At 35.6% G+C, this 16405-nt stretch overlaps 1 protein-coding gene across 15 annotated transcripts in view; it reads right to left on the bottom strand.

Annotated features, from left to right (window-relative positions):
- The window catches only part of LOC123525167 (KN motif and ankyrin repeat domain-containing protein 2-like), a 76240-nt gene that overhangs the window by 23055 nt on the left and 36780 nt on the right, over positions 1–16405 (bottom strand). For 9 of the 15 annotated variants that reach the window (XR_006681412.2, XM_045303981.2, XM_045303984.2 and 6 more), the window contains exons 2-6: positions 12953–13503; positions 7824–10905; positions 3468–3695; positions 1652–1666; positions 538–625 (exon numbers count right to left, since the gene is read on the bottom strand). Coding sequence is in view for 14 of the 15 variants with exons in the window: in XM_045303981.2 (XP_045159916.2) it covers positions 538–625; positions 1652–1666; positions 3468–3695; positions 7824–10905; positions 12953–13466 (3927 nt within the window). In the remaining variant the exon portion in view is untranslated. The remainder of the gene's footprint in view (positions 1–537; positions 626–1651; positions 1667–3467; positions 3696–7823; positions 10906–12952; positions 13504–16405) is intronic. The other 6 variants (XM_045303986.2, XM_045303988.2, XM_045303993.2 and 3 more) reach the window with 3 other exon arrangements.

The raw sequence follows: 16405 nt of genomic DNA, 5'->3' as shown, positions 1-16405 counted from the left end.
GCTTGAAAGGCAAGCCCACTGCATCAATGGCTGTTAGACCATAAAGTAAAACAAAGGGCCCAAATATTTGGGAACAAACTCCAATGATAGCATTCTAACGTTCTACATCTGGTGCTAGACAATGTTTGTTAGTGTGAAAATGACAAAAATATTTGAAGACAAAAAGTCAGTTTAATTTCATAAGCCAAATGATAAAGATGTGAGCTATATTAGTGTAAAAATAATTGCTACCTAAAAGCTTCAGAAATGAGCAAACACAGTTACTGGTTTTGAAAGGCTACATATACAGTTAAACCTTTAGTAAGTGGCCAGTAAAGGAAATAATAAAAGGTGGCTGCTTAAGACAAGTTGAAATCAGGACAAAAAACAAATTTTGGAAATTAGTTGACTGGCTGCTTAAGGCATCGGGCTGTTTATTAAATGCAGGAGATTCAACTGTAAACATCCTATTTTCATCTCCATTGGAATTAACACACTACTAGTATTTTACAGCAATATATAACAATAATAATTCATGATGAATGTAAAACCAATTACCAGTTGTTTGGTTTGAACAAGTGTTGAATCTTCCAAATATGTGGCAAGCGTCTGACAAGCCTCTTTCATAGCAGGATCCAGTTCAAATCTGTAAATATTATATACCATATACCTCTTAATATCTTTCTTTTCATAGCCATAAAAGCATTCAGTATAAAAAAAAACATTAAACATAATAAATTTGAAAAGTATGATATTATAAAATACATTCATCATTGTTGTAAATCACTTGCGTTTGATGATGTACAAGCAAGGAGTGGAAAATTTTAAAGTTCCGAAACTGTTGTGTCTTATTATTAATTAAAATGAAATTCATTTACGATGACTATGATGATTGATGATGATGGTGGTGGTGATGATGATGGTGGTGATGATGATGGTGATGAAAAATAATGGGAGTATGTTTATACAGTTTTTTATCGTCCTCAAACCCATGTCATTGCTGACATGCAAAAAATGAAATATACAGAAGTATGTGTAGTGTAATACTGGTCCCAAACTCAAGGAGAAGAACTATTGTAACGGTATATAAATTAAGACAGAGATAGTTTCATGCTGATGTGACACCATGTCTATACAGGCACTTTAAATATTTTGAGCTGACATCACATGTCTATGCCAAGATAACCTAAAATTTAATTTACAACATGACATATTAGTATAAATTATGAAATATTTTTAAAATTTTATCTCCCAAAACATCTTAATACAGTCAGATATAGGTCATGTATACAAAAGGTTGAAAGACCTTTGAGGGCATGGTTGAGCTACCACATAACAGAGAAGAAAAGATTTTAAATTTTTCTAAATATTGATTAAACAAGTAACGTTGAAAATTTCTGTTGAGTTTTGGGGAGAAGCCTATCAAGTAGAATGTAGGGATATATGTTTTGATTAGGACACACATGCAGACATATCATACACACCTATACTGTATGCATACCTTGACACAAGATAAAACAATCATTCCTTAGAATTACATTCTATAGTGTTTTCTGTGCACATGCAGATATTCTACTGTGAATAGCTGCCACTAAGTGCAGCATGCATTAGATGCTAACAGATCCTATACAGTATTATAGATCTTAGACAAACATCTAAAACAGAGGTTTACCTTCTTGGTCTTGATCTTTAAATACAATAAAAATGCGAAAATAAAATTATAAATGAATTTTGACTTTTCCTCCTGCTTACAGCAACATGCCTCCTGACCAACATCAAACTTTCAAATTTTGAAAAACAGAAAGCCATTGATATAAGATTTTGAAAATGATCAACCAGTACTGTTTAAGGTACAGTTTATCTTTTTTTTGTTGAGTTTAACGTCGCACCGACACAATTATAAGTCATATGGCGACTTTCCAGCTTTAATGGTGGAGGAAGACCCCAGGTGTCCCTCCGTGCATTATTTCATCACGGGCGGGCACCTGGGTAGAACCACCGACCTTCCGTAAGCCAACTGGATGACTTCCTCACACGAAGAATTCAATGCCCTGAGTGAGGCTCGAACCCACATCGGTGAGGGACAAATTATTTGAAGTCAGCAACCTTAACCTTTCGGCCACAGAGGCCCCCTAGGTACAGCTTAATCCCTTCTGTTTCACATAAAATTTCACTAGTGTGACAAGCAGTAACGCATTTGAGAGTTTCTACATATATATTATAGTCTAAAAAGTTTTTATTGAAAAATATTTTCTACTGTAATTGCTAACTTATGAAAGCATTTTCCAAATTTGGAAAAGTCTGACACAAGTATGAAGGCATGTAGCTTTAAAGTAATAAAAAAATCTTTCACACCGACTGTGTTTTGTTCCTATAAAGACATAAAAATGTGACTGGTTGTGGTAAAATTATCAGCTACTAACACCACTGGGTGGCTTAATTATATAATGATACAACAATGTCATGCAAACATTATATTATAAAATGTTTAATTACTTTATACAATTATTAATTTATCTGTTTATTTAGTTTTATTTTTCCTCATGGGCCTTCCAACTATCCATTAATTGTGCATTAATTTTTAAATGACTTTTTTTTTTTAATTCAAAATTTATACTTTTGTCAACAGAAATATACTTGATGGATTGTACTGTCTATAACTTGTGGCTCTGACAATGATTACCTAGTACAACACATTTATTTGGACTCATTAGTGTGAATGAATCAGGCACTACAGAGAAAACTTCAGAGGTGAAATAATTCCAAAATCCTTGGCTCTGTGCAGTAATTTCTGTTTGATATTCAAATGTCGGCAAATCTCAAATACAAATGAAGTAATATTTTGCAAATATACTAAATTAAGCAATGTTATTAAAATGCTAATTCTTTTACTGTGGTATCTGAAGCAAACTGATGTAATATTAAGCGTAAAAAATGACCGTGCATTTAATCTTCATATTGACGATTATATCTCATCTTAAAAAGATAGTTCTTTGATGTAGTTGGTTATGCAATGTGCACATGAAATATGATGTAGCTATAACAATATGATAACTTCAAGCTTTGAAAAACTTTCTAAAAAGCAGCCGGGCGAAAATGTAGGCCAAGCATGGCAGATAATGAATGATAAAGGAAATAATAAGTGCAAACAAAATATATGGCTGGCATAATAAGCTACTGGGCTGAATGAAATACATCAATGACATCTACAAGCTCTTGAATAACAATACGGGAAATCTGAGTATGTCTGCTGATATGAATAGAAGAAAATACTATGACCAACTGTGAAATCATCAACTTTTAACTTTTCAAAATAGACAAACTTAAAACTTGCATTCTGATACAGAATTTTATGATTTTGTTTATTATTCATTACAGATTAATTTCAAACATGTCTGAACATGGTTGTAGTGTTTCAAATTTCACAGTTTCAGATATTATATGTACCAGAAATAATGATCTGCCTATGCAAGTATAATAAATCTCACGTTTCTCTAATATTCTGGTCAAACATTTGAGCTCCCGGGACACCATTAGCAATTGCTTCATCATCTTTACACTTATATACAATGCTGCCCTCCCTGCTGTCATAGCAACCCTCATCATAACTACTATCACTGTCAGAAGTTGTCCCCCTTGAACCACTCTCCACCCCACCATTTTCCTCCTCCTCATTTGAAGAGTCAACTTCCTCCTCTTCTTCATCATCAGTTTCACTGACAAAATGATACATGATTCCATGCTGTTACAAGTGATATCATTCCACATACAGCAGCAGCAAATCTTCGCAAAGACAGTGCGACCCAGCAGCGACAAACCATCAGCATTAAGATAGTCTATATTTACCATCGGGCTTTCAGAAAAAAAACTCGGAACCTTCTATTGCGAATCAACATAATTAATTTTATATATGCAGAACTAGAAGTTTTCAGAATATCTGTATTAGTGCATTTGTTTACTGTCCTACTTTGGTTAAAAATTCCTAAAACTTTTCATAAACAGCTCCTCTACAATCTACTTGTAAAGGTTAATGTTTATTCCTTAAAGAACCTTCAAAGATACTTTAAAATGTGATTCAGTGCACCTATTTCAAATAGTTTGATAAAAATCATAAACATGCAAATTTAAATTTGATACTGCAATGCATATTAAAGGCGTCCAGCGATTTAATCTAACTGCTAAAAAAAGACCCGTTTACCTGTGAGAAATGCAAGAGCAAATTCACTGCAGTTTACAGACTATACTATGCACTACCTACTTATAAAGCAATGCTGACTTTAAAAAAAAAGCGGCCTTTATTTGTACCCTTGTATTTTTAAACAAATGACTGAAAACCTGTAACCAGATACTGTTCTGACTGAAATCTTCCAAAGAAGTTTATCTGGAATCTATCTAATGGTGCCCTAAAGACTGTCATAAACTGATTAACTTGCACAATATGCAAATGACAACTGCACACAGTGGTGCAATAAATCACAGTGAGAACAATCTTATCCGTAACACCCACACAATGTCATTAATTCCACAAAACCACATAATATTATGTTTAAATATTCACAATATAAATTCATAAGGTTTGGTAACAACGATAAAAAGAACACACAATGAGACATTCAAAATATATATTATACAGTGTAATTACGCAATTAAGTTTACCAGAAAGCCTGCAATTTAAAGGTATAAAAAAGCACATGAACTAAAGCCAAGCCTGATGAACTTTTAGCAATGAGTAGTTGTCACATGTTAAAATGAATCCATCACCATTGTACAGGTGAAGATATAAAATAATTTAAGTGCAATATTTTCTACACAATTTTGCACCAAAAATACATTAATGTTTCCATCTTGTATTCAATAAGAAGTAAAATACTTGCAAAAAACAAAATGGCCACAACAAGTTTACAATACACTGGCTAAAATGGCAATATTTTAAGAATGACTTAGAAAAGAAGGCACTGAAAGTAAGCACTGGGGGATCACACTGTCTCTGTGGATACAAAACTGTAGAAAACAACATGCATTCTAGATACACACTGACTGCAATTTACTTTATCCCCAAATACAGCTTCCAACATTGGAGAAAGATTCCGTTAAATCTAAACTAGTTTCAAGGACTATTTTAGGAGTAACTTTTAATACCTGTTTCAAAGCTTAATAAACAAGAAGCTGCGTTCAATAAACGCTTGATGCCCCCGGTGGCATCCTTGTCGATACAAAGCAACCTAAGTCCAAAACGAGGTCAAGGTCAAACTGAGGTCAGGTGATGTTTGAAGATGAGGAATGGTCACAGGTTACATCTGTATTAGTATCAATTCATTCTTGTAAGCGGTATTGATGCTAGACGAAATGGTCCCATTTGGTTAACCAAGAGATGGCCCATATAAAGCAACCCAAGTCCAAAATGAGGTCAAGATCAAGGTCAAACTGAGGTCAGGTGATGTTTGAAGATGAGGAATGGTCTCAGGTTACATCTGTATTAGTATCAATTCATTCTTGTAAGCGGTATTGATGCTAGACGAAACGGTCCCATTTGGTAAACCAAGAGATGACCCATATAAAGCAACCTAAGTCCAAAATGAGGTCAAGGTCAAACTGAGGTCAGGTGATGTCTGAAGATGAGGAATGGTCACAGGTTACATCTGCATTAGTATCGAGTCATTCTAGTAAGGGGTATTGATGCTAAACGAAATGGTCCCATTTATTTAACCTCGTACGGACGGACGAACGGACGGACGAATGAACGGACGGACGGACAGGAAATCACTATATGCCTCCCGCATCAGTAGATGCCAAGGGCATAAAAACTGTCTTATAATTTTCATAAAATCACAGAGTATTCAACACAGTAACAAATCAAAACTATCTTTAATTAAATTATTCAATTTAAGCATCTTTAATGTAGACAACAATCTTAGCATAAAAATCATTTCCTGTATAATTTTCTAGCTGAAAGCTGTCAATAGACCCTTTCATTTCATTTTTTGCAGTATAACTGATTACAGTGAATGACTGCCATTAAAATAGGCAAGAGAAAATTTTAAGCTTTTAATATATTTAACACATATAAACATTGATAATATATTGCAATCTTTTCTCTGTCACTAAACTGGATTTATTTAACACCATAATATTATAATATAAAATATTTTTATCAAATAATCCTGTAGTAGGAACTTTCGTTACATTAAAAAGCCATTAAGGGTTTCATTTTTCCACATCAATACTGGCTTTGGTCCACTTTATTGTGTCGCTATTCAAATATCATATTCAATAATGGAAAACATCAGACTTTCTGTTAAGTTGTTGACCTCATATTATGATAATGAAAGCCTTTGTGTGAAAAGTACTAAAACAGTACTGTCATGTATCTAGAAGTTTTGTCCTGGAAATACTTGTTTACTCTGAAACAGGCTGAAGACTAAAAGTTGCGGGTAAGCTAAATAGACATTACAACTTATAAAGGAACATCAAATATGCTTGTTCCAAATTTGAGGGGTGGGGGGAGTGTTGCTATTAATGTCCCCTTAATTCTTTTCAATGATTTTTATATCAAGTTGATATGCACAAAGAGGGAATAATTAAACAGCGACCACTTTATGTTCTCTTATGCCACAAAAAAGCTAATCCTTGTGGTTATCCTCTGAATAAGAGTATGGCCCCTTCTTAATACGTGTATAGTAAATCAGAAAATGCAAACTGCAGTCAGAATGTCCAGAAATTAATAAGTGTAATATTCTACATTAACTATCTCCCTGCCCATGTGTTATCAATAGATAGGCAGTTATTAAGCTACAGGTTTCAAATCAGCCGTGGAACAATTTTTCCCTTCCATCAGCAAAAACTTTACAAGACATAATATACAGAAGGATCTGTCTGATTTTTTTTAATTTTCTGCTTTTTCAATATTGAAATACAATTTGAAATGTAATTCATTACTTTTAGACAAAACAAAAATGTATGAAAACTGTGAACATAATTATATTCAAACATTGCTTTGAACGCCCTTTTTATTGTGATGAAACACAGTGTATTTTTATAGAACTTTAACATTGGTCAGGAAAGTCAATGATCCAAGACTGATCAATTTCTATTTGAAATTCAAACTGTTTACATAGCAAAATGATGTAATCTTAAGACAAGACAAAAACAACGCCCACAGTATGATCAAACTGTCAACTGTATCTCTCCATTCATCTTAAAGTCTAACATATGGCATAAAAAGTATGTAGTCCTTCATTCTAGACAAGCCCCAGTGACTATAAAAATACTATACTCAAATAAACTGAAATAATTTATTTTCAAGAGACATACATGTTGTCTTTTTGTTATATATATTCAAACATGTCAGGTATCCCACAGAGCTTGTTGTATAGGACAATACTGAACATCAATCTCGTTGTCTTTACAAAATGTCAACTTTATGGAAATTAGATAAACACTGAATATCAATATCCTACCTTTCCCTTCCTTATGTTTACATTTAGTTACACAACCCTCTTAAAGTATTCAAAAGTATTTACTTTATACAACAAGATCAGAAGCAGATAAAGTATCTTTTTCGATTTTTAGAATACTTTCACTGACTTATGATTTACCTATTTTTGCCTGAAGCATTTACACATATTGCCACCTCGGTGCAAATCTATTGTAAATAACAGTGTAATATTATGTACAGGTAAGAGGCTGTTACAAATGTTTCACACTGAGATGACAAAAATTAAAAAAACAGTAAAAAACCTTTAAAGCACAACGCAACATTTTCCATAATAACCAAATTTAGCCAAATTAAAATCTATGAAAAGCTTTCTTTTATTCTAAGCAAGCTGCTGGTGCTCACAACTTACCCTCCAACAACTGAGTCAGCAAATGTTATTCCTCTACGTTGATTTCCAGTGTCAGTGGAGCTCTTCTTCATAATGGACTTCAAACTTCCTGACATACTACCAGTATCAGACATCCAAGATCCAGTCATAGTTTCTGAAGTACAACTTGGTAGAGAGCCATCTTGAGAAGTGGAAAATTCTTCTCTAACAGTGACAGTGGGGGAGGAATCACCTTCTCGTATGATTTTAGTGTGCCGCGAAACAGATGACATACTCGAAGACTGAGAAGACGACAAACCACTATCCTGAGAACCTGCCAATTGGTCTAGTTCTGCTCCTAGAGAAAGACCTGCTGACGAGGGACTACTACTGCTTGATGAATATCTTGAGGTAATCACAGCAGGACCACCACTACTTGATGAAGACGAATATCTTGAAGTAATCTGAGAGGATGACAGTCCTCCATTATCAAGAAGCTCTCGTTCCCTTTTAACTTTTTCTGCTACATCTGATCCTAAAACACGTTCAATGGCTGAGCTTCCTTGCCCTGACATAGAACTAGATTCATAAGAATGTCTTGTCTGAGAATCACCAGCAGAAAGTGACCCCATATAACTAGAATCATAGGCCTGTGTACTGTCACTGACAGATCCACCTCGGACAGTCACCGTGGAACTAGTTCTGCCTTGTTCTACTTCCTTTTGTATCATAGCTGCATCAGAGCCAAGAACCTCAGGACCACCAGTAACAGTTTTGGTTTCAGTCTGAACAGTCCCGTCACCATCAGCCCCACCAAATGTACGTGTAGTTGTTACAGTAGTTACAGTGAACTGGCCATCCCCAGAAGTTCTCCACACTTTCTCTTCAAGAATTTCAGTATTCTGTTCATCCTCGGATTTTGAACTGGACGAATCTTGTCTTTGCATTTGGTGTGCCTGGCTCGACTGTATAGCACTTCTTGATTCAACACTACTACTAGAGTGTGTGGGTGCAGAATATTCACGTTTTATTTCATAACCCTTATCTGATTTTGTTTTCTCCTGATCCTGCATTGTTGTGAAATAAACTGTTTTCGTTTCAACTCCTTCTTCTTCAAACAAATATTCTTCCTCTGGGTTTTCCTCTTCGATTATTCCATCTCCTGTCCCAATGTTTCGTATGTCCGGCCCCACAGTATTAACACCATAGTTCCTAGTATCTCGCTGATGTATTGTATTAATGCCTCGTTCCATTGATGGTTTTAAGATTGTGTTCACTCCTGTATTGTATGTAAGAACTTTCTCAGTATTTGTACCAGAGTTTTTAACTTGATCTGTTGCTGCAAAAATTTTCATATCTGTCTGGCATGTAACATTGTACTGAACATTTCTCTCAGTCATTGTGGTACTGTTATATTTTCTAACTTCTTCAGTCTGTGTTGTTTCACTTTCAGTAAACTGAGGAACGGTGTTAGTAAAAGCGTCAAGTCGCCATCCATAGTCCGTATTGACAGAGCGGTTCATTCTATCTGGGAAAGCATCTACGCTAACAGATCGTTTAGCCACAGGGTTCCTTACCTCAACATCAATACTAGCGTCACCTACACCAATGGATCTTAAATTCCAAGAAGAAACTGTAGACTGAATACCAACATGTCTAGATTCTTGTCTATTGTCCACTTGCACCGATACACTACGAACATTTTTCGCTAACGCATTTCGTAAAGCAGAGGTAAACTCCTCACTTCTAAAACTGACATTTGTCACAAGAGCTGTAGTTTCAGTGGTTATTCCGACACTGCGTGTAGTTGGTTTTTCAACTGTATCAAAATTATACGAAATACCGACATCGCGAGTAGAAGGTCTACACTCAATACCAACATTCCTTTTTCCTGTCCTCTCACTTTGCCCAATTATCACAGTTCTTAGTTCTTTTTCATGAATGTGCATGCTATCATCAAACACATTCCCTTCTCCAACACCTACAGTTCGTGTTAATGGTTTTGACACATCTTGGTTGAACAGTGAACTCTGCTGCTGAGCTCGATCAATGATTAAAGTTTCTTTTTCGTAAACATGCGTGGACTCTAGTTCCGGTTGTAGAAGATAGGATTCATTTACATCATGGTCTCCAACAGCTGCCATTCTTACTTTAGGTTTCGGGGCAAGTGGAGGCGGTGACATGGGCGATCGGGGCGGAGGTGGAGCATCAGTATTAACACCCCTGCTGACTGTGTTCACATGTTTCTGAGCTTGCATTTGCAACCCTAATAATCGTTTTTCTTCTTTTAGAACAGAGATTCGAACCTGTAACACTGGTATTGCTTTATTTTGTTCTTCTAGTTCTTTCATTCTCTGAAGACTAACTGACATTGCTTCCCTTATTGCATTCAAAGAATCTTTACTGATATTGGTCATGTTTGAGGCAGAGGCAGCCCCGCCCTCCTGTGGCATATGAACAGCCATTGTCTCTGCTAAGTGCTGAGATGTAATATTTGATGACCTTGTTGTTGATGTTTCTGTTGTCGAGAAACCTTGCTGGTTACTATGAGGATAAATCCTTTCCAGCTCTACAGTCGAAATTGAAGAGAGAGAACTATTGGAATCGCGACGTTCAGAATTATTGAACGTAGCTGTAAACGTTTCATTGTATGTTTGAAGCTCTTGAGCTGCCTGCCTGCCTGTTTTCTTTGGGAATGTATTAAATTTCTTTGGTTTTTCTCTCTGCTGGATGGTAGCAGTGCCGCTATCGCTGTACATCTGCGACCCTGTCGATGACTCCATCATGGACTCTATAGAAGTTAGCGTTTGACCTACAGAGTTATCAATATCATCCAACAGTCTATTTGTTGTTGATTCTTGGTAGTAGGCACGTGATTCCATTGGATTTACCATTGTCGAGTGCCCCTCAGTTTGTTCCTGATCCTGAAGGTAAACTTCCATGGACTTTCTTAGTTTCCGTTTTTCCCTTTGTATATGTTTCAGCTGTTTCAGGTAAGACTGGTTAGAGAGAGTGTCGCAGTAGCTCATGAAGTCAACGTCAACATGGTAACCATAGGGACAACATGTACATTTCCCATCTATCAAGCCCACTGTCTGTTCCTTCTGGTAGCTTGGACTTAAATCTGCAAGAGTAAGAGAATTTTATTACAATGACTTTAAAAGGGCTGGAATCTTCAGGATTTTTTTTAGGAAAACAGTCTACTTTCTCTAAAATGTTCTGGACTTCTTATTTTTTTCCATTTTATACCGCAAGAACAATCAACTACATTATCTTTTTGTTTTCTTGAAATGGAGCTTCAACTATTTTCTCCACCTTTTTACACTTTCTTACTTTAAAATATTTAATTTTAATTCCCAGAAAGACAAAAAAGTGCCAAGTATCTACTGTTTTATTTTTTAACAGAACACTCCTGACATTAAGTGGGAGTCTAGATAAATTAATACTTATCTCAAAGCACATTTATCAAACTTCAAAATTACATTTATTAATGGGTGACTTAAACCACAAGAATTTACAAAACAAGATACTTTTTGGTAATGGAAACTAGCTATCATCAAACCTGAGTGAAATATAAAACAGGACATGCTTGACTATATGACAATGTACAAGTCAAACAAGGGACATAACTTTCATAATAGTGAGACAAGACTAACATAACTCACTTTTTTTGTTACAATTTTCTATGTTAATTTAAAGAAGGGCCATAATTTGAGTTAATTGCAAACAAGAGTTTCTAACTTGGTTGATGAGAAATATGCCTTGAGGAAGTTTCGATCCAATATTATGTAGTTGTTAGAGATACTGCCTAGAAGCAAACTGCACTGAAGTCCAAACAAGAAGCTGCATTCAATAAACGCTTGATGCCCCCGGTGGCATCCTTGTCGATACAAAGCAACATAAGTCAAAAACGAGGTCAAGGTCAAGGTCAAACTGAGGTCAGGTGATGTTTGAAGATGAGGAATGGTCACAGGTTACATCTGCATTAGTATCAAGTCATTCTAGTAAGGGGTATTGATGCTAGAGGAAACGGTCCCATTTGGTTAACCAAGAGATGGCCCATACAAAGCAACCTAAGTCCAAAACGAGGTCAAGGTCAAGGTCAAACTGAGGTCAGGCAATGTATGAAGATGAGGAATGGTCACAGGTTACATCTGCATTAGTATCAAGTCATTCTAGTAAGGGGTATTGATGCTAGACAAAACGGTCCCATTTGGTTAACCTCGTCCGTCCGTCTGTTGGAATGGAATGGAAGGACGGACAGGACAATCACTATATGCCTCCCGCATCAGTAGATGCCGGGGGCATAAAAAGCCAATAATTCTTTTCAAAATCCCTCAAGAGTTATCTAACTTGGTTATATAGGAAGTTCTGATATGCAGCACTAAGTGCAGTTTCAATCGAATATATTGGTCGCCAGCATAAAAAATCCCTATATTATTCATTCTGGTGAAAGAGAATTTTTTCAGCTTTTTAGAATTAATTTATAACGCAGCATGTTTAATGCCAAAATACTGAATATCTTATCTAATCAGATTGCTGGAAAATTGTAATGTAACAAAGTTGTGTTAATTTACTTGACCATTTTTCGTACTTCTAAAATGTGGCATTTTTTTTAAAATTAGGATCACCAAACCAGAGATAAGATGGTATTGAAATCGAAAACAATAGTAATATCCTGAAAGTAAACCAATTTTCATCAGTCATTGAAATACTGCTACATGCAAGTTCTGCGCAAGCCTCATTAATGGAAATTTCTTCAATTTGGAATTCAAAACAGTTGTATAACATGTATATTTCTAATATTTCACCATGATGTTAAGATGTGTGCAAGAAAAAGTTTGCATCCTTTATTTTCTTAGTTCTGAAAAGTTTAAATGCTTTATAAGCTTTAAGATATTAAGTCATTGATGAGTAGAATTAGTTTTTATATGTTCATTTGAATTGAAGTAAGAATATCAGGCTATGTAACATATTTTTACAGATAAACATCTTTCTGAAATTAGCATTGTAAAATTTTCAAATTTAACAAATGACTTTGCTTCTTGTCCAAATCTACTAAACCAACAATATTCAGCTGTCTTTATGAAACAAAATGACTTTAACACTTGGTGACTGTTTTGTCATTTTTATTTACTCTTCTTTAATTTTTATCAAAAACATAAATTTACCTCTTCTTCTGAACTCCACTTTATCTCGAGGTGACAATGTCCCTGAGGGTGATGAGCCTGGTGATGACCCGGAGTACGTCCCAGTTCTGCTTGTCACTGTACGGATCATGTTAGATCTCATCTCTGGATTACTGCTGTTTACCTCCCTTGTTTCTATTTTTCTACTTGATGCCGAGTGTGATCGTCTACTTTCCATGCTGGCTTCTCTAAATGTTTCACGATGGCCATTTTCTATAGCAGTACCTTCAGACATTAAACGCCTCTCCCACGTATTACCCTTTGGGGCTTGTGCAATTTCTTGCTTCTTTAATGGGTCAAGTTTGATTGGTCGTAGTTCTGTGACATGAATCTCAGTTGTAATTGGATGGAAATCTTTCTTCATTGGCTGAACTTCTTTCACTTCTCTCATCTCAGCGGTAGCAGTTTCACTTTTGTACATCACTCGACTGTCTAGGGAATGGTATGGGTTAGCCGGAAGCCCCTCCGGAACAAATAACTTCTCAAGATGGGCCATCTTTATTTGTGCATCTGTGGGCAGGCAGAATTAATCTCTGAAAGTGGAAAAGAAAAGATTGTAACTTATGAAGAAAAAAATTAAATCATGAAAATGAAGTACCTTTAACACATTTACTTTTTCAGTGTCAATGTACATACAACTGCATTTCTTTTCTTGAAACAAACAGCTTGAAAATAAAGAAACCTTTATTAAAAGCACAGCTTTCAAATCCCAAAAGATACAGCCATTGTACAAGAAGGAACCTTGACTATAACAAATATGCAAGAACAGCTATTGTTACTGCCCCTCCAAAATCTGACCCTAGTATACTGTAATAGCTGTAAATGAGCAAATGTAGCAAACAAATGCAAGAGACAAAGATTCTGTTGTTTCAATTGTTTCAGCAGTCGCTTCACTACAAAAAGGAATCAAAATCAATACAGAATCAATTAAGCAAGACAAGTAACTAATTGAGCCGTGCCATGGGAAAACCAACATAGTGGGTATGCCACCAGCATGGATCCAAACCAGCCTGCGCATCCGCGCAGTCTGGTCAGGATCCATGCTGTTCGCTAATAGTTTCTCCAATTCCAATAGGCTTTAAAAGCGAACAGCATGGAGCCTGACCAGACTGCGCGGATGCGCAGGCTGGTCTGGATCCATGCTGGTCGCATACCCACTATGTTGGTTTTCTCATGGCACGGCTCAATTGATTTCATGAGTCAATACTAATACATGTCAATGAAAATATCTGTCATCCTTCAATCTCTTAACAATTTAAAAAGCAAAAATCTCAAAATCAGTTTTCATGACGTTTCAAGCCAAAATGAAATCAACAAGAAACAGATGAATCATAATTCAAACTTTTAAAGCTGAACAAATCCCTGCGTTTATATCAAATCTCAACATAACACTATCTTTAAGACATTTGTTTAGACATAAGTATACAATGTATGTGCAATTAGTCCACTGTAGGGCAAGGAGGCCTAGTAAACATGGAATGTAACTGACCATAAACAGGGAAACATAGGTCAGCATGTCTTTACCAACTTAGCTGGTATTAAATTACATGTACTTTGAATCTGCTTTCCTGTTAAAATGCCAACCAATTCCCTTGTCCATTCAGTTAAAAAGCCCTTGTTTTATGGGAATAAATGTAATATATATTTTATTTTACATTCTTTGCTTAATCACTTCAATACACTCAATTGAGGATTTATTGTATTAAATGGGCAGACTGACATATAATAATTGAGCCGTGCCATGAGAAAACTAACATAGTCCATTTTGCAACCAGCATGGACCCAGACCAGCCTGCGCAATCTGTGCAGTCTGGTCAGGATCCATGCTGTTCACTAACGGTTTCTCTAATTGCAATAGGCTTTGAAAGCGAACAGCATGGATCCTGAGCAGACTGCGCGGATCCATGCTGGTCGCAAATGCACTATGTTGGTTTTCTTATGGCGCGACTCATATGTACCTAATAATTCTAGGGATGAGTGGTATTCCTTTAACAAGAGTTGAATGACTTGTAGTACCTACAATCATGTAAATCTTGTTTACTACACTCTGGTACCATACCGACTAAAATTACATTATAATATACCGCCGTACAATTGTCAGTCATGGTACCAAACTCTACTAAATTCAATGAAAATCCAAGTGCAAACACAATAATATTGTGTTTACAAAAAAACCAACACTTTTTGCACAATGCACTTTTTGACATGATTCAAGCTACTGTGAAATCATTTAAATTCGCTGGCATGAAATTTCGCGCAAAAAAAAAAATTCGCGGGCTTTAATTCGCCCATTTTCGATTTATAAATGAAACAATAAATTAAAAAATAATAATATCGCGGTCTTAAATTCGCGCATCAGTTCTAGCGCGAAATAAGCAAAAATTCGTCCTACGCAAATAAAAATGATTTCACAGTACTTGAAGAATACATGAATAATCCAGGACATTGGAGGCACCAGCCAGAATTAATAGCCTGATCTGGAAAGAAGTATATTTCCAACACTCAATCATCTATAATTAATTGAGCTCTGCAACATCTATAATTAGTTCCATTCCATTAATTTAGAACAATGCCTTCCAGCTAGGCAAAACTCCTTTCATCTTTTAATTACATTTTAAAAACATACAACAGCCCAGACTGTATTTCTTTCAAAAACAACAGCATAAAATTTTTATAACAATATTACAGTTGCATACTTCATTTACATATCTAAAAGAAACTAGGTTAAATGAAAACAAGAGCACCGCCTTGCGGGTGCTGACGCTCATCTGATTTTTTTTGTATAATAGAAATATTGTCCTACCCATGATTTTCTAAGTCTAAAAAGGGCCATCACTCTTGCAAAAAGCAGGATAGAGTTATGTTTCTTGATGTACAGTGTCCACTTATGATGGTGAAAAACTGTTGCAAGTTTTAAAGCAATAGCTTTGATAGTTTATGAGAAAAGTTGACTTAAACATAATATTCAACCAAGAAAATGATTTTTCTAAGTCCAAAAGGGGCAATAATTATTGCAAAAAGCAGGGTGGAGTTATGTTGCTTGCTGTACAGGGTCAGCTTATGATGGTTAACAAGAGTTGCAAGTTTTAAAGCAATAGCTTTGATAGTTTAAGAGAAAAAGTTGACCTAAACATAAAACTTAACCAAGAAATCTCATATTTTTTTCTAAGTCCAAAAGGGGCCATAAATCTTGCAAAAAGCAGGATGGAGTTATGTTTCTTGCTGTACAGGGTCAGCTTATGATGGTGAACAAGTGTTGCAAGTTTTAAAGGAATAGCTTTGATAGTTTAGGATAAAAGCTGACCTAAACATAAAACTTAACCAAGAAAACTGATTTTCTAAGTCCAAAAAGGGCAATAATTCTTGCAAAAAGCAAGATGGAGTTATGTTTCTTGATGTACAGGTTCTGCTTATGATGGTGAACAAGTATTCCAA

This window comes from Mercenaria mercenaria, chromosome 3 (genome assembly GCF_021730395.1).
Source record: "Mercenaria mercenaria strain notata chromosome 3, MADL_Memer_1, whole genome shotgun sequence".
NCBI classification, from domain to species: Eukaryota; Metazoa; Mollusca; class Bivalvia; order Venerida; family Veneridae; genus Mercenaria; species Mercenaria mercenaria.
The sequence above is the reverse complement of the archived record's forward strand: the minus strand, read 5'-3'. Positions and strand labels throughout refer to the sequence as shown.